We start from the raw sequence: 22,815 nt of genomic DNA on the forward strand, positions 1-22,815 counted from the left end.
ACCCACATAGGAGTCTCAGTTGTCTGTAAAATACAAATAATATCCCAATTCACAAGATTATTGTGAGAGAACAATTGTAAAAAACCAAATCCAAAACAAAGCAACACTGTTACCCAATTCTTCATTCTGATTAATGTAGCCCTGGGGCTGGATCTCAGGGCTCCTGAGACTCTCCAGGGATCCCCCTGTTCCTCCTCCTGTTTGTGGGTCATGCCCACCTCTCCCCTTCGCCCTTAAGTCTTCACATACTCCTACCCCTGCCTCCCTCTGCAGGGAGCCGTGAGTCCAGCAGTGATTGAGAGGCGGGAAGGGGAAGTGGGGGTGCTCTCCCTCCTCTTGACCCCAGTCAGGATATGGCCGCTCTGGGCCCAGCCCTGACCCGCTGGGTGGAAACAGGAAATATGTGAGACTTGGTGTGCGCTGGTCTCTGCGCCTGGCTCCACGGCTGATAAGGGCCATTGTGTGGCCGCCGGGGATGATCCTGCCCTGGATAGATGTGCTTCCCGGAGGAAGGAAGGAAGCTTTGCTGGCCTTTCCGGGGCGGGGGAAGCTGAAGGGAGGGAAGGAGGGTGCCAGGGAGAAGGTGCCTGCCTGAGGGGCTGTCAAGGCCAATGCAGGCCCACTGGACTCCACCCCTCCTGTGCCAGCATCTTCCTCTGGAAAGGTCGCTTTCCCCATCCACTTCCCCCTTCTCACTTCCTATAAGGAATGGCTGGAGACCCAAGGGCTCAGTCCCAGGCCAGGAAAGTGTCAGCTGTGATTTAGCAACAATAAAGATAGAAAAACAGGAACATTTGGGGGCAGGGAGCACCTGAAGGTGCTATGGAAAAGTAAGGGGCAAACAGGACTAAGGCTACCCACCACCAAGCCACCCAGGGACAACCATCCCAAGCGTTTGAGGCTCCAGAGGAGGATGGGACAGGGGCATCCTCACAGTACCCTCCTGCTTCTCCAGCCAGCCCCCTGTGCCCAACATGGCCAGCCCTCAGCAGCCCTGGCTTCTCAAACTAGTAGGGGCACACCCACTACTGCAGCAGGAGGCAAGCTGGGGGGACATGCAGGACTGGCAGTGCCTACTAATGGATCCTCTTGGATTAGGGCATGACATACATTGTGTTTTGAGGAGTGGTCACAGTGTTCTCAGGCCGACACCAGTGAGAGGGTAGTGGGAGGCTGGGCCATGGAGCTGCTGGGGGGAAAGGCCTCCTACCCTTTGACCTGGAGTCCAGTGTCCCCCACGGGTGGCTACATCAGCTCCTCTGGTTACCTGGGACAACAGGCATTTCCTCCATCCCTCAGCCCCTCCTCTTCCTGCCCCAACCCAGCTGGGCCAAGAGGCCTCCCAATCAGACCTGGGCTGCTCCAGCTGTGTCCTGAGGCACTGGACCAGACACCTCCCCTGGGGCTGGAGTGGAAGCTGAACCAAGTGGCCATCCCGGCGGAGACCAGATTCCTGGCCCCAGGAGCCGCTAGAGCCAGCAGGCCAGCAGGCAGGCTTTTGCTCAGAGGCCCCAGTGCTCAGCACGCTGGCTATCCACAGGCGGAATGGCGCTGCAAGTGGAGCTGATACCCACTGGGGAGATCATCCGTGTGGTTCATCCCCACAGACCCTGCAAGCTTGTAAGCTGGGATGCTCTGGGCTGGGAGGAAGGGTGGCAGTGTCTCCCCAGGGCCCAGCAGCCCCCTCTCAAGGAAACCTCTTGGGAAAGAGGTAAGCAGCGGGGAAGAGTTCTGATCCTTGGGAGGACAGGAATAGACTGGACAAGAAGGGGATAAATGGAAGAAAGACGCAAGAGTTAAGCCCACTAGGAGCAGGGTGTTTCAAAGCAGCGATCTGGGTTTGAATCCTCTCTCCTCCAGCTCCCTGATCCTCAGTGGGATATGAACTGGGCTAATACCTAGGTGACAGGGCTGCTCTGAGATCGAAGGACCAGTGCATGTAAAGCTCCAGGTGCAAAGTACAGGCTCAGTTAATGCCACCCCTTTCCCAGTGTGGTCTGAAGAACTGGGACTGGCCAGCTCAGAGCAAGCGTTGGGGGGCAGGGGAGGAGGGTGAAAGGAGAGAGGTAGTCACAAATAGGGAAGAACTGACTAGCCTGGCACGCAGGGGAGGGTCAGGTTTTCGGGTTTACTCTGAGGATGCAAAGGAACCCTAGGATGAGCCCCGTAAAGACGCACCCACCCACCCATCACTGCAGCGAGTGGGCCGGGTCTTCAGCCGAAGAAGGGTGCGTGTGTGTGCGTGTGTGAATGACTGATGCGCCTGGTCCCCTGGAGCTGGCTGCGGAGTGTGCCCCACCAAGCCTCCGCGGACAAGGGCGCGGGCAGGGGCCGGGGCCGGCCTGGCGGGGCGGGGCGGGAGGGTGCGCGCGCGCGCGCCGGAGCCCGGGCCCTGCCTGGGATGACGACAGGCAGCGGCCGGCCCCGGGCGGGCCCTGGGCGTGGAGAGCGTGCCGGGGCCGCGGACTCCGGAGCCGGCCACGCCACCCGGCCCAGCCCCCGCCAGCGCACCCGAAGAACCGAGCCGGTGGGTACGCGGGGCGCGGACGCGGGGTGGGCCGCAGCCACGTGGCCCTGGGGGGCTTCCAATGGCGGGCGGGATTGGGGAGAGAGTTAGAGGCCCGGTGGCAAGCCAGGCCCCGAGCTACCCTGAGGGAAGCGGGGGTCGCCGGCCCACGGATCGCGGGGGCCGAGTCGGCTCAGTCCAGCCCGTGCGGGATTCCAGGACCCGGTGGCGCCGGGACTTGACCTGGTGGAGGCTTAGCTTACTTGCCGGTAAAGTTAGGGAGGGGAGGAGCGGCTGGGGTCGCGGGACCGGGGCACCCTGAGCGCCCTTCGGGCCCCTCCGGCAGCCAGCTCTGCCTCAAGGTTCCGGAGAAGCGGCCCGGGCCCCGCCCCTTCCCGTTCCCCGCCCCCGGACCCAGCAGCGCCAGACGCCCCCTGCGAGTGAGTGTGGCGGCTGGGGGGCTCCGAGATGAATGAGAGAATGAATGGCTGGCCCACGGCCTATGCAACGCCCGTCACGTTCCAGCCTCCTGCTCACACTCCCAGGCTCTGTGATTCATTCATTCATTCAGGCGTCCAAGAGGGGTTATTGAGCCCCCACTGTGTGCCAGCCCGGGTGTACGCCCCTAGCGGGAGCAGTCTCCTGGGAGAGACTGACAAGGAAACGTTCGCTTAGAGCAGAATGCGATAAAGGGGGGGGGGGCTGTGTTTCGGGGAGTTAGAAAGGGGTTCTGGAGGAAGTGATACCTGAGCTGAGTCTTCAAGGATGACTAAGAGTCAGTCAGGTGGGGAGGGGGTTGGGTACGCAGGACAAGGAAGCTGCAGGTGCAAAGGCGAGAGGCTTAGAGGGCCACACGTGGCTGGTGGCAGAGGCGGGAACAGCTCCTCCTGTCTGTGTGTGGTGGTGAGCGAGGCGTGGGGAGAGCAGGGACTGGAGAGGGCTACCGCTGTGGCCACACAGGAAGGCAGGAACAGTGGGATAAACTGAGGACAAAGGAGGCTGCTGGAGTCCTCAGGGCAAGAAGCAGTGGATGTGCTTGGCACATGGTTGGGTGCCCTATAAACCTTTACTCTATTAATATGAGATGTTAATTGATTGGATTTGCATTTGTAAATCCCACAGGCTGCTGTGGGAAAATGGATCACAGGGAGGATGGCAGGGAGGCCAGTTTGGAGGCTGCTTGCCTGATCCAGGGGCAGAGCAGTGATGGAGGAGCAGAGGGGAGGTTTTTGCAGGTGTTGACTCCTTGGTGGGAGGAGTAGAGGGAGGAGGGCAGGCCTTTTGATGTCAGGCAGGGATGACTAGCTGAAGGTGTCTCCCTCCTGTAGACATTACAGGATGCTGAACAAGGAGGATAGGTTAGAGGGCAAGGTGCTTTGTTAGCTTCTGCTGGACCGCCAGGCAGAGGTGTCTGGCAGTCCAAAGACCCAAGGTTCTGGAGAGAGAGTGTACAGCCCTTGACTAGGGCCCAGTGAACTATCACGTAGGACCCCTAAGTCCTCCACTTTCCTCTCCATTCCCCCTTACAACAGTTCCCTTGAATCTGGAACAGTCTTTAGTTGGGCAGCTTGGGCCCAGACCTAAGATATGTGTGATAAATAGAAGTTTACCTGTTTTGTGCCCAGCATGTGCTGAGGGTGAGACCGTATGGTTCTTTCTCTGACTCAACCATCCATGAGACTGCCTCATTGGAAATCAGCCTACAGCTGCAGTCTGGGGGTCCTCAGAACACTCTCCAGACATGCATAGCCCTGGGCTGGGGAACACTGCCCTCCCCACTTCTCTAGAGGTCAGGCTTGGGGGCACCTGGCCCATACTAAGTAATGGGCATTGGATGACCCAGGTCTGCTGGGCCTGCCTATTCCCACCTTATTGGAAACTCCTCCCCAGGTGGGAGGATACCCAGAGGGTGCCTTGGGAAATAAGTCCTGTGTCGCTCAGGGGCCATGGCTGCACCCCCGCCGGCAGCCAGCCCCTAGGTCTAGGGCCATGCTGGGGGCCCAAGCGTCATGGGCCACTCCCTTTAGCTGCTATTCCTAAGGCCTACAAGTCAATAGTCACAAAACACCGCCAGGGGTGGGTGGTAGGCACTGCAGCCACGGGTTCACTGAGGAAGGTCACAGCCTGGCAGGTACCATGTTAATCCTTACAAAGAAGCTGGGAAATCCACCAGCCCCAGGCAGGCCTCTCCCTCAGGGCAGCCCTGCAGCAGTAGGGAGTGGTAGAGTTCCCGGTTCCAATCCCACCTTTTCTTTTACTAGTCCTGGGAGCTTGAACATGTCATTCACAGGCCCAGCCTGTTTCCCTGTCTGTAGAATGAGGGCAATAATACAGACCTCATGGCTCGGCAGGAGGCATTGAAGGGAGTACACAGAAGACAGTGCTCGGAACGTAAGAAGCGCCTGGTGCTGCAGCCTTGCCCGCGGTGTCTCTCACACCCTTGGTCCCCTGCCTCACTACCCCCTCTCCGGACTGGCGCTTCCGTCCAGTGAGGCGGGGTGGGCGATGGTGGTGGCAGGGGTTGTGGTCTGGACCAGGGGGCCTGCCCTCCGCCCCGCCTGACAGCGGAGACACCCCCTCCTTCCGCCGCCGGGCGGCGGCTGTGGGGGCGCCAGCGGGCATCCCGGGAATGTAGCGGCGCGGCTTGGGCGGGGGGTGGCCCGCCGGACCCCTCCGCACGCAGATTCTCCTCATTCCAGCCGCTTGACGCGGCGGCGGGCGGGGCGGACACTGCGGCGGCGAGGCACCGCCCCCTTGTCAGCTCCTCCCCTCGGGTCCACGGGTGGCGGCGAGCAGCACCATTCAGGTCCCGGTACCCCCCCGGAGCCGAGCTCCTGGTGGAGGCCGCTCGAACCCCTTCCTCCAGTCTTCCAAGGCCCTCCTCACCACGGGTGTGCTGGTGGCTGAGTCCTCCCCGCGCTCCCTCTCCTTTCTGCATTTTTCACCAGGGGGCATCGCGGAGGGGGCCTCCTCCCCCCCTGAGCCTGCGGAAGCCGTTGGCACTTAAGATTCCCCCATGCTCCGCTCCCACCCATTTCCCAGCTGCGCGCGGTGGCACCCAGTCCCCTCGCCCTCTCCGGAGGGCCTCATCTCCCAGCTGGCGCCCCCGCCACGGTGTCCCTCTGGCCGCGGCTCTGGCCAGGCTGTTGTTCTCGAGGTAATGAGCCTTCTCCACGTGGCTGCAGCCCGCACCTGCCGCAGCCTAACTCCCTCCCCAGGGAGCCTGTGTCCGAGGGTGGGGCGCGCTGGGGCTTTGGGTCCCAGTTCTGTTTTTGTCCCCACGGACAAGTCAGCATCCGCTTCATGTTCCTTATCTGTCAGCTGGGGCACAGGTAAAGTTCGAGAGCTCTTTGTAACTGGCAGACCGACACGCCTGAGGGGCTTTCCCCGCCAGATAAGAAGTGTAACCTATTTGGCCCAGGACATGGCTCTTAGTAGGGTCTGCTCCAAGCGTGTGCGAAAGAGTGGCTGAGAGAGGGAAGTGTTTATTGAGGGCCTGGGAGGTGCCTTGGCACCTTACCTTAGCCTTCTCAACCGCCCTTTGAGATAGGTATTAGCCTCATTTGAAGGATGAAGGAAGGGCTCCCAGAAGTTAAGTGACCTGCTGGCAGTCATGCAGCTTGGGAGAAGCGGCCCAGCCTTTTGGAAGCACTAGCCGTTACACCCCCACCGGAGCTGGGATCGGACCAGAGCTGGTCCCGCAGACTGCCGCTGCTCCCCACCCCAAGAGCCCAGCGAGGGTGGGGCTGCTGGGGGCTGGCTGGTTTGGATAGAGGGAAGGCGTCTGGGCGGAGAGTGTGGAGGAATTCAAGGAAAGAGAGGGAGGCCCCCTCGAGAAGAGAGAGATGAGGAGTCCCTGGGTACAGGGGCCTTGGTCGGGGTATCCGGGATAAGGAAGAAGGGTATTGCCCCACATTCTGGAAGTCGGACGTGGATTTCCCAGATGGAAAGCTGAGCCCTGCACGGAGGCCAGGCACACACCGCGCTAGGCAAAGGCACCCTGTAGTCGTCTCCGTCCCTGGGGCGCGCGCTCTCTTCTGACCTGGGAACCTAAAGAGATTTTCTTGAAACTTAAATATGCTAGGCCCACCCCCCAGAGTGTACAGAGGTGGACAGTGTCCCGCACGGAGGCTCCGCCCGCCTGGGCGCGCCGGCCGTATTTGGACATTTCGTTCTATTTTTAACTTTCCCGGGACTCTAGGCTGGGGTGAGGTTGGGGGAGGGAAGTCCTGCTTCCTCCGGGACCCACGGGCCTCTGCTTAGTGAATCCAGCGCCTGGACTAGTGCGTAGTGTAGACACAAGCCCGGAAGTGAGTTCCTGGTCGGTGTAGACGCGGCGGCCGCGCGGGTTCCGGGCCCCACCCTGGAACCAAAGACGTCCCTCCTGGAAAACCTGACTCAGGAGGGGCCCCTGCCCGACAGGGAGCTCCGCCCCCGCAGCCCCCGCCCCCATACGCCCCCACCCCGTCCTGAGATCCCCCATGGTTGCTGCCCACCCCCACCAGCTGGAGAGGGACCGCCGAGTCCCAGCGCGGAGGGAGGCGGGGGCGCCCGGGGAGTCCCGCGCTTCCGAGGCTCGCGGAGGGGGCGGAACGGGGGGCGGGCCGGCCCCTCCCTCGTGACGCCGCCGCCGCCGCCGCCGCCGCCACCGAGCCCCGGGCCGAGAGCACGGGCAGCGGAGCAGGGCGCCAGGCCGGCAGGGCAGGATGCGCTACCGGGCATCGGTGAGCGGGGGTGGTGGGCGGGGCGGGGGTCCCGGGCGTCCCTCCTGGCCGCGCGGCGCCGCCTCGGCCCCGCCAGGAAGCGGGCGCGGCCCAGGAATTTCGGATGGAAAAACGTCCCGGAAAGTTGCAGGGGGAGGAGGCCGAGGCAGGGAGAGCCGCGGGGCGCTCGGACCCGGGCCGCGCTCATAGCTCCGGGGAAAGGCTGAGAGCGCCATGACCCGTCACCCAGAGGGCGGGGGGGGGGCAGCTTGAGCCAGATTTGGCAACAGGACTAGGGGTGGCGGAGGAGGGGAGCTGTGAGGGACGGGCCTTGGAGAGGCAGGCCGCTGGCCAGACCCAGAGGGGTGCCAGGGCAAGAGATCTGGGTGGTCTGAGGTTGGAGGAGACCTGGTGCGATCCCTCCCACCACTGCCGCCACCTTGCTCTGCTCTGACCCTTGACACTCTCGGTGTCAATTTCCTAGAGCCCTTAGACCCTCTTTGAAGAATGTGGTGTGGGGTGAGGGCCTTGTTGAGCTCGTACTTCTCCTCACCCTCTGACGGGCTCAGGAGGCAGCTGTGCTTTCCCTGGTAAAACCCCCACCCCCTTGAGACTTCTCCCCCCTCTCAGTGGAGGAGGGTGTCTGGGGAGCCCAGCAGCAGCTGGAGGGGAGGGCGTGGTTCAGCTGTGGGAGGGAGGGCCCCCCTTCTGGGGTGGGTGCCCAGCTCAGCTGGGATGGGAGGCCCCCCTGGGGGAATCCCTCTCCTATGGCTTGTGGTGACCTTTTGCTAGGTCCCTAGACGCTCTTCCCCTGGGGATTTTGATGGTTGCGGGTGGGAGAGATGGCCCCACCCTGCCTGTAGAATTCACTCTGAGCCATTTGTCTTACAAAGTACCTGTCACACGTGGCCCAGAGCTAAGGGACTTGAGGTCACCTGGTCTACCTCAACTCCTTGAGAAGGAAGCAGCCCAGAGAGAGGAGGAGTTTTTGTCCAAGGTCAACAGAGTGTTCTCTTATTCTCATGACCCCCCCTTCTCTACACAAAACCAGTGTTTTCCTGGATTCAGTGGCCTTGTTCCCATGTCCTCTGGGTCCTCTGTGCTCCAGTGTCCTGTGTTCAGGTCCCATGTGCCCGTGGTCTTGGTTCTGGGACCTGTGTCCTCAGTGTTCCATGTGCTGGATTCCTGCGATCTAGGCCCACTGTTCACAGCATGGTCCATCTCCTGGGTGTTCTCTCTGTTCTGTGTCCAGGCCCCCTGTGTCCATGTGCCCCTGGTTGTCCTGTCAGTCCCGCAGGCTGTGGTGGAGGGGGAGAAGTGGCCTTCCCTTACCCTGCTGCCTCTAACTCTCTCCCGTGACCCATCCCTGCAGGCCCTGGGCAGTGACGGGGTGCGGGTGACCATGGAGAGTGCACTGACTGCCCGCGACCGGGTAGGGGTACAGGATTTCGTGCTGCTGGAGAACTTCACCAGTGAGGCAGCCTTCATCGAGAACCTGCGGCGCCGCTTCCGGGAGAACCTCATCTACGTGAGGCCCGAGTGGGAAGATGGCGGGTGCTGGGGGCACAGGTGCGGGGCTGAGGGGGGAAGAGGCTCAGTCGCCTTCAGGAGAAACTTCTGACCCTCCTCTCACCCCCAGACCTACATCGGCCCCGTCCTGGTCTCTGTCAACCCCTACCGGGACCTGCAGATCTATAGCCGACAGCACATGGAGCGCTACCGTGGCGTCAGCTTCTATGAGGTGCCTCCCCACCTGTGAGTGACCCCTCTATCTCCACGAGATGGCCCCACCTGACCTCCCACTTGAGATGAATCGTGATTCACATCTGTGAGGAATGCCACAATCCCTCAGTCCAGAGTGACCCCTGTCCCCACCCACGGTGAACCTCTCTACTCCATCTGGGCAGGACCTCCCTGGCCTCCACCCCAACTCACACCCATGACTTATTCCCCCAACTCACCCTGGGCATGGCCACCCAACCTGAGTGACCCTCTGAGCCCCACCTCTGAGGGACTTCCCAGCTCTACCTTTGAGTGGCTCCAACCTCCACCTAAATGACCTCCAATCCCCCCACCCCCACCCATGAGTGGTCCCCTCAAGCCTTCATCTGAAAGTGACCCCCATCCTCAGCTGTGAACAGTCTCCCTTGACCCACACCTTTCAGGGTTCCCCCAATCCCATCCTCAAATGTACACCCAACTTCCACCTGCAAGTGGACTCCAACCAGACATGAGTCCCCCCCATGTAAGTCCTACCTGTGGGGCTCCCACCCCTGCACCCACTTGCCTGCCCCCCTATCACCTAAGCTCCTGATGAGCCTCTGCCCTAGGTTTGCGGTGGCTGACACTGTGTACCGGGCACTGCGCACGGAGCGCCGGGACCAGGCAGTGATGATCTCTGGGGAAAGTGGGGCAGGCAAGACAGAAGCCACCAAGCGGCTGCTGCAGTTCTATGCTGAGACCTGCCCGGCCCCTGAGCGGGGCGGTGCTGTGCGAGACAGACTGCTGCAGAGCAACCCGGTGCTGGAGGTGAAGGGACAGCAGCATAGGGAGGGGAGGGGCAGGGAGAGACTGCCGGACATCCTTCACACCCCCGTCTATTCCTAGGCCTTTGGAAATGCCAAGACCCTCCGGAACGATAACTCCAGCAGGTTTGGGAAGTACATGGACGTGCAGTTTGACTTCAAGGTACCTGTGCGTGGGTCAGGGCAGGCCGAGTGGGATCCCGTTTCAGTAGGCGCCCGCTGGCCAGGTCTTTGGCACCAGCAAATATTTAATGAGTGCCTACTATGTGCCAGTTACTGTTTTAGGTGCTGGCGGTACAGCAGTGAAACAAGACAGAAATCCTGCCTCCAGGCCGATAGACAGTAAACAGAAAAATGTAATTTAGATGACAGCTGTCATGGCAAAAACTAAGATGAAGTAAGGGGAGGGGGAAGTTGCTATTTTAAATAAGGCAGATGGGGTAGGCCTCACTGAGAAGGTGGCGTTTTGGTAAACCTTGACGGAGATAGGGCAACAAGCTATGCAGATACCTGGGGAGAGTAGGCACAGTGCATCGCCAGTGCAAAGGCACTGAGACAGGAAGTTATTTGGTGTGTTGGAAGACAGCAAAGAGGTCAGAGTGGCTGGAGAAGAGAGCAAGAGGCCAAGGAATAGTAGAGGATGCTAGTGGGGAGGGTATAGCTCAGTGGTAGAGTGCGTGCTTAGCATGCACGAGGTCCTGTGTTCAATCCCCAGTACTGCCACTAAAATAAATAAACAAATAAATAAATAAACCTAATTATTTCCCCTTTCAAAAAAAAAAAAAAAGAGGAAGAAGGAGACTATATGGTGCAGGCTCTTTCAGGTCTTTGTAAGGGCTTTTTCTTAAAGCTCTGAGTGGAAGGGAGGCCATCAGAGGGTTTGAAACAGAAGTGTGTCATGATGACTTTCCTCTTTAAAAGATTCTTCTGGTTTCCCTGGTCCGCCTGGTTCGCCTACCATCTCTTCTCTACAAAGCAGCCAGAGCGATCCAGGGAATTAGAGCCCAGGAGCGCAGGGGAGGGAGGGGAAGGTGGGCTCTGTCCCCAAGCCTCCTGAACAGTCACTACATCCTGCCCTGCCTACAGGGTGCCCCCGTGGGTGGCCACATCCTCAGTTACCTCCTGGAGAAGTCCCGGGTGGTGCACCAGAATCACGGGGAGAGGAACTTCCACATCTTCTACCAGCTGCTGGAGGGGGGCGAGGAGGAGACACTGCGCAGGCTGGGCCTGGAACGGAACCCCCAGAGCTACCTGTACCTGGTGAAGGTGCGTAGTGGGCGGGCCGGGCAGGTGCCACCCAGGGAGCCCAGCGCCAGGGCTGGTAATCCAGCTTGCCCTTCCTCCAGGGCCAGTGCGCCAAAGTCTCCTCCATCAATGACAAGAGTGATTGGAAGGTTGTTAGGAAAGCCCTGACAGTCATCGACTTCACAGAGGATGAAGTGGAGGTGAGGCCTCTGCTGGGGACCCTCCCTTTCCTCCTGTCACACCTGGGAAATCTTGGTCCACCTCTGCAGCCCGTTTCCACTCTAGGTCCCTTCCTCTCCAATGCTTTACCACCTGTTCTCTGCTCCTTCTCACCTTTCACATCTGCCCTCGTGGGGCTCTCAGCTCTTTCTGAAACCCCTACCTGCCCCTCCCTGTTCCCCCAGGACCTGCTGAGCATCGTGGCCAGTGTCCTGCATCTGGGCAACATCCACTTTGCTGCCAATGAGGAGAGCAATGCCCAGGTCACCACCGAGAACCAGCTCAAGTATCTGACCAGGGTGAGCGGGGTGTGCAGAGGGCGAGGGCAGAGCAGCTGGGGTGGGGGTGGGGGTGCATCCTCACCCGGCCCACCCCTCCTCCCGTGGCAGCTCCTTGGTGTGGAAGGCTCAACATTGCGAGAAGCCCTGACACACAGGAAGATCATCGCCAAGGGCGAAGAGGTGAGGCCCAGCCTTTGCCAGAAGGTGGGGTGAGGGGGCAGGTGTTCCAAGGCGGCCCCCATTCCCATTGTCCCTCCCTTCCCCTGGTTTGTTCAGCTGGTCCTCTTAGCAATGCTGGAAGGTGGTAGCTCAGAAAGAGAAGTGAGTGAGGAAGAGAGTGAGGCTAGAAGCAAGACTCTCACCTCCAGCAAGAAGGCCTCCTGTTTCTATACCACCTTCCCTCTGGTGTGGCCACTGTGTCCTCTCACATCCACCCTATCCTCACCCCACTTTCACTGGGAGGAGGGAGGGCAAAGGGGTCCGCTTCCTGAGCCCAAAAGGGCAGGGAGGGGAAGGGGGCTGCCTTTATTTATCTCCCTGTGTCACCTTACACCTGTAGCTCCTGAGCCCGCTGAACCTGGAACAGGCTGCATACGCACGAGATGCTCTCGCCAAGGCCGTGTACAGTCGCACCTTTACCTGGCTGGTTGCGAAGATCAACAGGTCGCTGGCCTCCAAGGTGAGGGCTTGACACTTGCTGCTTCCAAGGCGGCAGGGAGGGCCATCCAGAAAGGCCCGGGGCTGGGAGCTGGCAAACATTGGGACCCATGCTCTCAATTTACTGGCCCTAGGACACTGAGACCCCAAGCTGGAGGAGCACCACGGTCCTTGGGCTCCTGGACATTTATGGCTTCGAAGTGTTTCAGCATAACAGGTCAGTGCCCCTCTGTCTCCGGCCTGTCTCTCCTCCTGTCTCCCCTGTCCTGGTCCCTCTCCTCTTCCCCTGGCCTCTCATTCCTGCCAGTGACTTCCCAGCCACCTTGGGTCTTGATCTGTGTTTCTTCCCTTAACTGCGCTGGGGCCCGCCCCTCCCCTGCTCCTGGCCCCATGTCCCCCTGAGCTGCTGAGGGCTCTTCTGCTTTCCTCACAGCTTTGAGCAGTTCTGCATCAACTACTGCAATGAGAAGCTGCAGCAGCTCTTCATCGAGCTCACCCTCAAGTCGGAACAGGAGGAGTATGAGGCAGAGGGCATCGCGGTGAGTGTCAGCCTGCAGGTGTCCCCACGTGCCGTGGAAGCCCAGGCATCAGTCTCTTCAAGAGAGGGGCCAGGACCCCGTGATGATGCTTTCCTCCCTTTCGGCCCCTCAGTGGGAGCCTGTCCAGTATTTCAACAACAAGATCATCTGTGACCTGGTGGAGGAGAAGTTCAAAGGCATCATCTCCATTTTGGTGAGTTGTCTGTTCCTCCAAGGCCTTGTGTTGGGGGCTGGGTGGGATGACATCACCCCTTCCCCCTTGCTCTCCTGGCCTGTCCAGAGGGCCAGAGTTTGAACTGGGCAGGACAGGGCTGTGTGTGGAAGGTAAGGTGAGGTGCTGGCCAGGTCTAGAGGCTGTATCTGGGAAGCTCGTTGTAATATGCTCCTTTCCTCTGTGTCTGCATCTCCCATGGGGGCCTCTGAGTTCTGGTGCTCTCCAGTCCTTCCCCTGTACACCCCTCACCCTCTGCTACCACCCCCTGCCTGCCCAGGACGAGGAGTGTCTGCGCCCCGGGGAGGCCACGGACCTGACCTTCCTGGAGAAGCTGGAGGACACAGTCAAGCACCATCCGCACTTCCTGACGTGAGTGGGGCTGCAGGGCTATCTTGGAGTAGAGTCTGTGGGAGCTTGGGATTCCCTCCCCCCACACCATAAAACCCCAGCCACAAGCAGATGACTGGGGTGGTGTTAGTGAGGGATAGACACACAAGGCCGCAGCTTGTGGTGCATCCACAGAGTAAGAACCTAGGAGTGTGGCTTCCTCCTTATTCCTTGTTTTTTTTTCCTCCTTATTCTTTATTGAGAATGAAGCTTGCTAAGATTTTTTTAGCTTCCTTATTTGGAAATTGCTTTTTTTTTTTAATGGAGGTACAGAGTATTGAACCCAGGACCTCGTGCATGCTAAACACGCACTCTACCACTGAGATATTTCCCTCCCCCTCCCACTCCCCCGAAATTGCTTTTTATTTGAGGAATTCCCTAAACTGGGGAGAGGGGAGAAAAGAAACCAGCCCCTCCTCCTGGCTGGGCCCTGTGTATTTTGATGTCATCTCCTCTAACCTGAAGCAACCCCCGGAGGAGATTTTTTACTGAGGCTCAAAGAGGTGAGGCCATTTGCCTGAGGTTATTTCCCAGCATGTAAATCCAGAGCCGAGATTCCGTCCCAGGGCTGTGGATGCCAAAGCCCTGAGAATTTTTTTTTTTTTTTTTTTTTGCTTAAGAGAATATTAAAAAACTTTTTCTGATGGTAAAAGTAATGTTGCTCATAAGTGAAAAATTGGAAAGTGTGCAAAAGCCACCTGTCATCCTGTCTCCCAGAGGTCACCACTGTTAACAGTTTGAGGCATTTTCTTCCTGCTTTTTTCTATACTTTTTTTTTTGTCATTGAGAACTTATTGTGGATAAGGCTCAGGATCGTGTTATATCCCGAGTATCTTCCTGTATCATCAAACAGAAAAATCTCCTCAAAACTTCCTCCAGCAGCTCTAATGCACAGAGCTAATGCGTGGCTCTCACCCAGCCCTTGGGGGCCCTGGCCAGCTTCCAGGTTTCTGCCAGGGTTAACAGTGTTGCCCTGAATATCTCTGTGCCTTAAATCTCTGCCTGTATCTCTGGTTAGTTGCTTGGGATCGTTCTCAAAAGTAGAAAATGGGCTAAAGGGTATAAACATGCTGAAGATGCAAGTAATCTCTTGGGGCAGATTCCATTCTTAAAATGTAGCGGGCAGCAGTCAGCCCTCTGAGCAGAGCCGTGCAACAGCCAAAGGCGAGCCAAGGAGCCCTCCACCCAGTGTGCCCTGGCTTAGGTCTCTATCCTGGCACTGTGTGTTCCTGGTCAAGGCCATCTACCTCTGTGAGCCTCTATGATGGCCTCTGTGCAGAGAGGTGGCCTCACCCTCCAGCCTCTTACTGGATGCCTGGTTTCTCTCTTGAAGTCTCTTCAGCAGGCAGGGGGCATGGCTCAGGCCAGCAGTCTGCAGCTTCCTCTCTCTGTCACCCCCAGGCACAAGCTGGCTGATCAGCGTACCAGGAAGTCTCTGGGCCGTGAGGATTTTCGCCTTCTGCACTACGCTGGGGAGGTGACCTATAGCGTGACAGGTGAGGATCCTGGGGCAGGATCCCACAGTGGGTGGGGAGAGGGGCTCCCTCACCTCATATCTGCTTTCTCCTTACAGGGTTTCTGGACAAAAACAATGATCTTCTCTTCCGGAACCTGAAGGAGGTGTGGAGGACTAGGGGGAGGGCTCCAGATGTGGGCTGTGAATGACCTCAGCCCCAGGAATCTGACCGACCTGTCCCTGTGCTCTGACCCTGTTGCCCTGTCTGCCCTCACAGACCATGTGCAGCTCAGAGAATCCCATCATGAGCCAGTGCTTTGACCGGAGCGAGCTCAGTGACAAGAAGCGGCCAGAGACGGTGTGAAGACTGTGGGACCCGAGGGGTCGTGTGTGTGCACGGGAGCAGGACCTGTGCCTGCGTGAGCCCGGAAGTTGGCAGTGTGTGTGTGAATTTGTGTGTCCACTGGCACCTGGGTGCACATCTATGTGTCTGGGAGGCTGCCCATGGGTGCATATATGCCTTCGTCCATGTGTGCCTATGTGTGCACCGTCTCTAAGTGTGGAGCATGTGTATACCTGTGTCTGTGTAGGTGCTTGTGTGCATTCACTCCGCAGAAGACATTTGTAGCAGACACTGCTGGGCACTTAGGATACAAAGATGAGTAAGTGCTTTCATAGAAATGTGCACAGGGTGCTATGGAAACTTAGAATAGGGAGCAGCAAATTGAGGGAGCAGAAGATGGGAGGGAGTCAGGGAAGGCTTCCTGGAGGAGGATGCATCTGAGATAATTGGCAACGAGTAGGTGCTTGTCAGATAGACTTATGGAGGGGAACGGTAGGTGGCCAGAGGGCCCCATACAGATGCACAGTTCAAAAAAGACCAGGCGGGAAGTGACATTATCAAGGAGAGAAGCTGGGAAATACAGATGTGGCCAGTGGTGCCAGATGAGGGGAGAATTCCAGCGAGCTGTGGACAGAGGTGTGGCTGTTGGGCTTGGCAGGAGGAGGGCCAGGGTGGTCCCAGGAAGAGCAAGGTCATGGGGAGGTGGAAGCCAGAGTGCTGCAGGCTGAGACCTGTTGGCTGGGAGGCCGTAAAATCAGCGTGTTGCCCAGAGTCTGACTCCTTGGGACCCTGCCCTCTGCTCCCCACCCCATCCCCTCCCTCTCCCTGAGCATTCTCATCCTCCCTGCCTCAGTATCCCACTCCCCCCACCTCGTGAGGACACAAGCACTCCTGTCCAGGCTTCTCCAGGAAGCCACTGATCTCCTCCAAGTGGCCCCCCAGGCACTCCAGACTCCACTAGTCTGCAGTGGGCCCTGCTTGTAGCTCCCTGTGTACTCTGAACCTTTGCTCAGGCTGTCCTGCTGCCTGAATGCTTTCCCTCCTCTCTTCCTTCTGGCTGTTTCCTACCTATCCTTTAAATCTCAGCTGAAGGGTCATTTCTAGAAGGCCCTTCCTGATGCCCCCTACTCTACAGACTGGATAAGCTGCTCCTTCTTGTTGCTTCCAGAACCCCCAGGTATGTGCCCCTGGCATTAGTGGGACCATGATGGATTACAGGTCTTTGCTGAGGCGTCCGCTTCTCCCAGAGGCCTGAGATCTTTGAAGGTCCTGCAGCACAGTGGACAGGGATAATGGGTGAATGCATAGGAGTAGGACATGTTTAGGGAAGAGAAAGAATGTCTGCCAAAGAGAGATGCTGGATTGAGGTTGCAGGGAGACCTGAGCAGGAGTTTTAGAGGGGAGTGAGGTTCCTAAGCTGAGGTCACTGGCTCAGCCAGCGGGATGCAGGTGATTGTAGTCTGGCCCCTTCCTCTATTGTGAGGGAGGGGTGATAGGAGGAAGTAGTTGTGGGAACTGGTGCTGCTTTGCCCCAGGGAGGGGCATTGCAGAGGTCAGTGACCGCAGCCCAGCTCCTGCCAACCTTCTGTTCACCTTGGCTGACCAGGTGGCCACCCAGTTCAAGATGAGCCTCCTGCAGCTGGTGGAGATCCTGAAGTCAAAGGAGCCTGCATACGTCCGCTGCATCAAGCCCAATGATGCCAAGCAGCCCGGTAGGCCCTCCGCTCCATGGGCCCGTAGAGGCTGTGCCTGTCTGTTGGCAAAAGCCCACTGACCACTCTTGTCACCCCTCCCCCAGGCCGCTTTGATGAGGTGCTGATCCGGCACCAGGTGAAGTACCTGGGGCTGATGGAGAACCTGCGCGTGCGCAGAGCCGGCTTTGCCTATCGCCGCAAATACGAGGCTTTCCTGCAGAGGTAGGGGTGGGCCTGGCTCAGCACCAAGGAAAGGGGATCGGAGGGTTGGATCCTCCTAGATCCCCAGAGGGAGGACAGCAGATTCTCTGCCCTATTCAGAGAAGACGCTGAGGCTCTGAGCTTCTGTGTGACCCACGCCAGAGGCCTCTACATGCTGCATGCCTGGTGTTGAGCTTGGTAGAGCAAACACCAGTGGAGGCGAGGAGGGAGGGGCCAACCCCAGGCCCTGCTCTCTTAGAGTAGCTGGTCAGGGGTCCATGAGACATGCATCCACATGCCCATCACCAGAGGAGATGGTGAAAGTCTTTGAGGACAGTTTTTGATCAGCTCAGAAAGGATACAGCAGCGTTGTGGTTATCCCCGGTTAGGGGGTCTGGGGAGTTAATCAGGTGTGAATTCCATCTGTGCCACTTTCTAGCCTCATGGCCTTAGACAGATGAGAATTCTCATCTCACTTTTAAAATGGAATTGGTAACAGAGACCTCCCAGGCTTTCTGCAATGTGCGAGTCAGTGGGAGCCCCCAGCAGGTGCCCAGGAAAGCTGGTTTGGGCTCCCAGAGAAGGGCTCTGGCAGGCATGGTGGCTGGGTGCATCTCTGCTCCTCCTGTCCCCAGGTACAAGTCACTGTGCCCAGAGACATGGCCCACATGGGCTGGACGGCCCCAGGATGGGGTGGCTGTGCTGGTCAGGCACCTTGGCTACAAGCCAGAAGAGTACAAGATGGGCAGGTGAGTGGTGCCCATGCCTAGTGATTGAGGGGCACGAGGGTGGCAACTAGGGGCTGATCACTGCTGCCCTCCCAGGACCAAGATCTTCATCCGCTTCCCCAAGACCCTGTTTGCCACAGAAGATGCCCTGGAGATCCGGCGGCAGAGCCTGGGTAAGAGAGGGGCCCCACCCTTCCTGTTCCAGTGGGATCCATTCTGGGGAGCAGGAAAGAAATCACTGCATTTGGGTTTCTTCTCCAGGAAGCCTGCCACACCCATGTCCAGCTGCCCTCCTCCTTACCAGCTCCAGCCCCAGCACCCACCTCTCCTGCCCCTGGAAATACACTCAGTGTTTCCACGTTGCTTTATTCCCTCCCTTGCTCTTTCCTTTACTCTCCCTTCACTTATTTATCCTCTCAGTAGCTCCTTCAGTAATCCCCTCACTCATGCCCCAGATCTCTGGCCAGTTGACTTTCTCTCCTGACCACAGCCACGAAGATCCAGGCCACCTGGAGGGGCTTTCACTGGCGGCAGAAATTTCTCCGGGTGAAGCGATCAGGTTCGGGAGCCCAGGAGTCTTCAGGAGGGCTGGGACTGGGGCTAGGGTGGGCCACCATGGAGAAGAGATGGAGCTCAGCCGTCTGTGGTCTCCACAGCCATCTGCATCCAGTCTTGGTGGCGTGGAACACTGGGCCGGAGAAAGGCAGCCAAGAGGAAGAGGGCGGCACAGACTATCCGGCGGTGAGCCCTGGGGTGCCGTGAGGGGGAGTGCAGAGCAGGGTGTTGGGGGGGTCCGTTACCAGGCTTCTCACCCCCACCCCCAGCCTCATCCACGGCTTCATCCTGCGCCACGCACCCCGTTGCCCCGAGAACGCCTTCTTCCTGGACCACGTGCGCACCTCTTTTTTGCTCAACCTGCGGCGGCAGCTGCCCCAGAATATCCTGGACACTTCCTGGCCCACGCCCCCACCTGCCCTGTGTGAGGTCTGTGGGCCCTCCCTGCTGACCTGGGGACCATCAGTGCGCTCGGTGGAGGGGGCTCTAATAGTCATGTGACCAGAGGAGCCACCAGGGAAGAGAGGGGAACTGGAGTTGGGTGGGCCATGAGGAATGAGGCTCTTTACAGGAATGAAAGGTTGTCCAAGTTGAAGGGGTGTCACTTAGGTCAAGACCCAGCGGGCTTATGCTTGTCATCTTTAGAGGGAAGGGAGCCAGGCTGCTGGGTGCCCTGACCTCACTTGCACCCACAGGCCTCGGAGCTTCTGCGGGAATTGTGCCGGAAGAACATGGTGTGGAAGTACTGCCGGAGCATCAGCCCGGAGTGGAAGCAGCAGGTGCGGAGCCAGGGGCAAGTGGGGGGACTAGTTGGGGAGCAGCAGGTACCACCTTAACAGTGCTGGCCTGGAGGGCACTTTACTCTGATTGATTTACAATGCAATCTCAAATGGATCCCAGTCCCTGTTTGGCCTTGTGTACACAGCTGAGGCTGGAGTAGATTTTGGGTGGCAAATGGGGTTCACTTTCTAGACCAGCTTCACTGAACTGGTAGAGGCTGCCTAGAGCCTTGTGTTCAAAAGGCTGTAGCTTTGTCTGATCGAGTGGTTCCAAAGAGACATTGGTGGCTGATGTGCCTTGTATTCACCAGCTCAGTACTGGATGATGCTAAGGGACCCACCTGCTCAGTTAACCTGTAGGAGTCTGAAGTATTAGCAATCATCCCAGTCAGAGCTGAACCTCAGGGGCTCCAGGGCCTGATATGATGGGGAGTTGTCCCCAGAGTCAGGCCTGGACCCACAGTGTTGTAATGACTCCCCTGGGGAGCCCTCTGCCTTGGTTGGTGGGGATGGGAGTGAGGGAGAAAGGGCTAACGGGGAGCGTTGGTGGCAGGGCTCCACCTCCTGGTGCTGGGGCCATAGAGAGGGGTTTCTGAGGCTGGGCCTGCCCCTACCATGATGGTCCCCATCCCTCTGACAGCCCCACTCCCTGCCCTTGTCTCCTCAGCTGCAGCAGAAAGCCGTGGCTAGTGAGATCTTCAAGGGCAAGAAGGACAATTACCCCCAGAGTGTGCCCAGGCTCTTCATCAGCACCCGGCTTGGTGAGCCCCTGATTTTCCAGCACTCAGATCCTCCATCACCATCCAGTCCTCTCTCTCCACCTCTGACTTCCCCTTCCTGCTCTGGGTTGCAGGTACAGATGAGATCAGCCCCAAAGTGCTGCAGGCCCTGGGCTCTGAGCCCATCCAGGTGAGACCCTGCCTGTAGCCCTCAGCCCTGCATGGTTCTGCTGCCCAAGGGCTGGATGGGGGGTCAGCGCCTGGGCAGAGGGTAAGAGCTTATCCCTGGATCCCCCTCCCCTGCCCTCTGTCCCCAGTACGCCGTGCCAGTTGTGAAATATGACCGCAAAGGCTACAAGCCCCGCTCTCGGCAGCTGCTGCTGACGCCCAATGCCGTGGTCATCGTGGAGGACGCCAAAGTCAAGCAGAGGATTGATTACACCAACCTGACAGGTAAGCCAGAGTCGAGGGCTGTGTTGGGAGGGTCCCTGCTCTGACCCTTGATCCCTGACCTCTGCCCTTTCCCCTCAGGGATATCGGTCAGCAGCCTAAGTGACAGCCTCTTTGTACTGCATGTACAGCGTGAGGACAATAAGCAAAAGGTGCCCCTTGGGGGACTGGGAGGCAGGGAGGGGGTGGGTTCTCTAGCTCTGGGCAGGGCCTGACCCTTGCCCCTGTCTGGGCCCCCCAGGGGGACGTGGTGCTGCAAAGTGACCACGTGATTGAGACACTGACCAAGACAGCCCTCAGTGCTGACCGTGTGAACAACATCAACATCAACCAGGGCAGGTGAGGCAGGGGGGGCTGGGGGCTGGGGGGGCCATGTGTGCACGGCGGCCAAGCCTCACACACCGCCTTCCCTCCAGCATCAGTTTCGCAGGGGGCCCCGGCAGGGATGGCATCATCGACTTCACACCCGGCTCGGAGCTGCTCATCACCAAGGCCAAGAATGGGCACCTGGCTGTGGTGAGTGGGGCCTGGCAGCAATGCCCTGCTTCCCAAGTGAGAGCCCCAGGGGCCTCAGTGAGCCTCTGGTGGCCAAGCCTTCCTCCCTTGGCAGTGCTTGGGAGATCTAGAGGGCACCATACACCCCCTTCATCCCATTGTCCATTGAGGACCAGAGAGGGGACCATTTGAGCCCTCATAGTGCAGAGGGTCATAAAGATGGCAGCATGGGGAGGTAGGGGAGACCCAGGGGGATGGGGGTGTGCTGAGTGGGAGGAGAGGCCCACTCTGGCCTGGGCAGGGAGTCCTGTGGGAAGAGGGTTGGAGCCTCCAGTACCGAGGCCTCTAGCCTTCCCCCGCCCTCCATGTACTATGACACATCTAACCCATGAAGATGGATGCCTGAAACACCTCTGTCTGCTTCCTGCTCACCACTTGCCTTCTCCCCCGGCCCTCACAGGTGGCCCCCCGGCTGAACTCTCGGTGATGAAGGTGCCCACTGGACCCCCCTCCTGCCTCCCAATGCTTTGCTCATCCCCCGTCCCCTTCCCAGTTACCAAAGACTCAAGCTTCCAGACAGGGACCCAGGGACACCTCAAAGCCCACTGACAAACTCCCACCTCCTGCTCGCCCCTCTCTTGAGGGAGCAGCAGGGACCAGGGAGCTGCCCCAGGAGTGGGCCAGGCCGGGCCACAGCAATAGGAAGGCCGGGGCCAGAGGCAGCCACGCCAGCCCCACTGCCAATGCCAAATATTTGAGAGAAGGGAATTTTTGCTGAGGTTTTCTCTGAGATTTTTTGATGCTTTATAGGAAACTATTTTTTAAAAAAGCCATTTTCCCACCCCAAGACACACTGGATGTGTTTTCCCTGACTCCAACAGGGCAGGGAAGGTAGCTGAGAGGGTGCGTGGTCTGGGCCCTGGTGCCCTCTTCCCTGCCCAGGCCTCCCTCTCCTCCTTGTTCCCTTGGCACCTTGTCTGTCTGTCTCTCTGCCTGCCCACCTGTAGCCTTTGCAGCCCACTCCGATATCCCACTGGGGGCTGAGACCACCCTTGCCTGCCCCCTTCTCCTGCCTTAAAAATGCCCTTCTAATACCATCCCAGCCTGAGGGCATCCTGGAGTGGGGATAGGACTCTTAGACCATAGAATTTGGAAGACTCTGAGAGATGATCTAGTCTAGCCTCCTGGTGTGACAGAGCAAGAGACAAGAGGCCCAAAGAGGGGAAGGGACTTGCCCAAGGTCACCCATCAGGTTGGGGCAAAACCAGACTGTAGCCCTGTCCTCAGCATACCTCACTGCCTTTCCCAGGGATGGGGGCGCCCCATGAAACAGGCTCATGTCTTAAGGATGCATGTGGCTCCCTGACCAGCAATCACCCTTGGGGGCCACCAGGTGGGAGGAGCACTCCTGCCTCCTGAGTCCATGCCTTAGGATGACAAACACCCTGCCCATATACTTTGGCCCCAATTCAAGGACTTAGGGCCTTTACTGGCTCCGGACCCCCTCCCAATCTGGGGAGCCTGGGGAAGGGGGCCTTGGGAGGAGCTGCAGGGGCATCACCTCTTTCTGCTGCTTCTCCCCCCACTCATCCCCACCTCCCTAGAGGGCCTGGGGGCTTCCCAGCTGCCCCTGCCCTCCTGGGGGTCTCAGCCCACTGCTGACACTTCTGCAATCCAGAGAAACACTAAATAAAGCAATATGTGTTTGCCAACATTGATCTCCTTGTGAATGTCAGGAAAGGGAGAGGACCCCTAGGAGGCAACCAGTGGTCTTACAGTTTTTGCCTGGTCCCCAGAAGGAAGGAGGCAGGGCTCCCTCCCCGGGGAAGAGAGCGGGAGTGACCAGTAGCTGCAACATGGCCTTGCTCGTTCATTGATTGTCTATGGAAGGGCCACTCCGCCTGGCCCAGTGCTGTGGGCTGGGGGAAGAAGCATCACACAGGCCCTGTTGGTAAGGCTGCTGGATGGAAATGCAGCCCAGTATGGGAAGTACGGGCAGCAAGGGCACACTGACAAGAGACTGAGACACGTGGGTGTGAGGGATTGCAAACACTTCACAGAGAAGACGACATCTGAGGTGGGTCTCAAAGGATGGTCTCCATATCTGTTGCAAGTGACA

The 22,815-nt window shown here is 58.7% G+C and overlaps 1 protein-coding gene across 3 annotated transcripts; it reads left to right on the forward strand.

Annotated features, from left to right (window-relative positions):
- Nucleotides 1–1,375: 1,375 nt before the first annotated feature.
- MYO1C (myosin IC) lies at nt 1,376–22,408 on the forward strand. Of its 3 annotated transcripts, none has more exons than XM_006184985.3 (32): nt 1,376–1,620; nt 8,582–8,737; nt 8,849–8,964; nt 9,540–9,738; nt 9,817–9,897; nt 10,821–11,000; nt 11,081–11,179; nt 11,384–11,497; nt 11,588–11,659; nt 12,039–12,158; nt 12,271–12,353; nt 12,570–12,675; nt 12,788–12,868; nt 13,167–13,258; nt 14,678–14,772; nt 14,850–14,896; nt 15,010–15,090; nt 16,682–16,787; nt 16,874–16,991; nt 17,606–17,719; nt 17,795–17,871; nt 18,189–18,257; nt 18,355–18,439; nt 18,523–18,682; nt 18,949–19,032; nt 19,700–19,793; nt 19,886–19,941; nt 20,069–20,204; nt 20,283–20,353; nt 20,443–20,540; nt 20,618–20,717; nt 21,157–22,408. In XM_006184985.3, the coding sequence occupies exons 1-32, from the start codon at nt 1,546–1,548 to the stop codon at nt 21,181–21,183; spliced, it is 3,192 nt and encodes a 1,063-aa protein (XP_006185047.1). In that variant the 5' UTR covers nt 1,376–1,545; the 3' UTR covers nt 21,184–22,408. The 3 variants fall into 3 exon arrangements, with proteins under 3 accessions (XP_006185047.1, XP_032313386.1, XP_032313387.1); XM_032457495.1 differs by lacking the exon at nt 1,376–1,620 and adding an exon at nt 2,383–2,527; XM_032457496.1 differs by lacking the exon at nt 1,376–1,620 and adding an exon at nt 6,786–7,230.
- Nucleotides 22,409–22,815: the final 407 nt, after the last annotated feature.

The sequence above is a fragment of the Camelus ferus genome, chromosome 16 (genome assembly GCF_009834535.1).
Source record: "Camelus ferus isolate YT-003-E chromosome 16, BCGSAC_Cfer_1.0, whole genome shotgun sequence".
NCBI lineage: Eukaryota > Metazoa > Chordata > Mammalia > Artiodactyla > Camelidae > Camelus > Camelus ferus.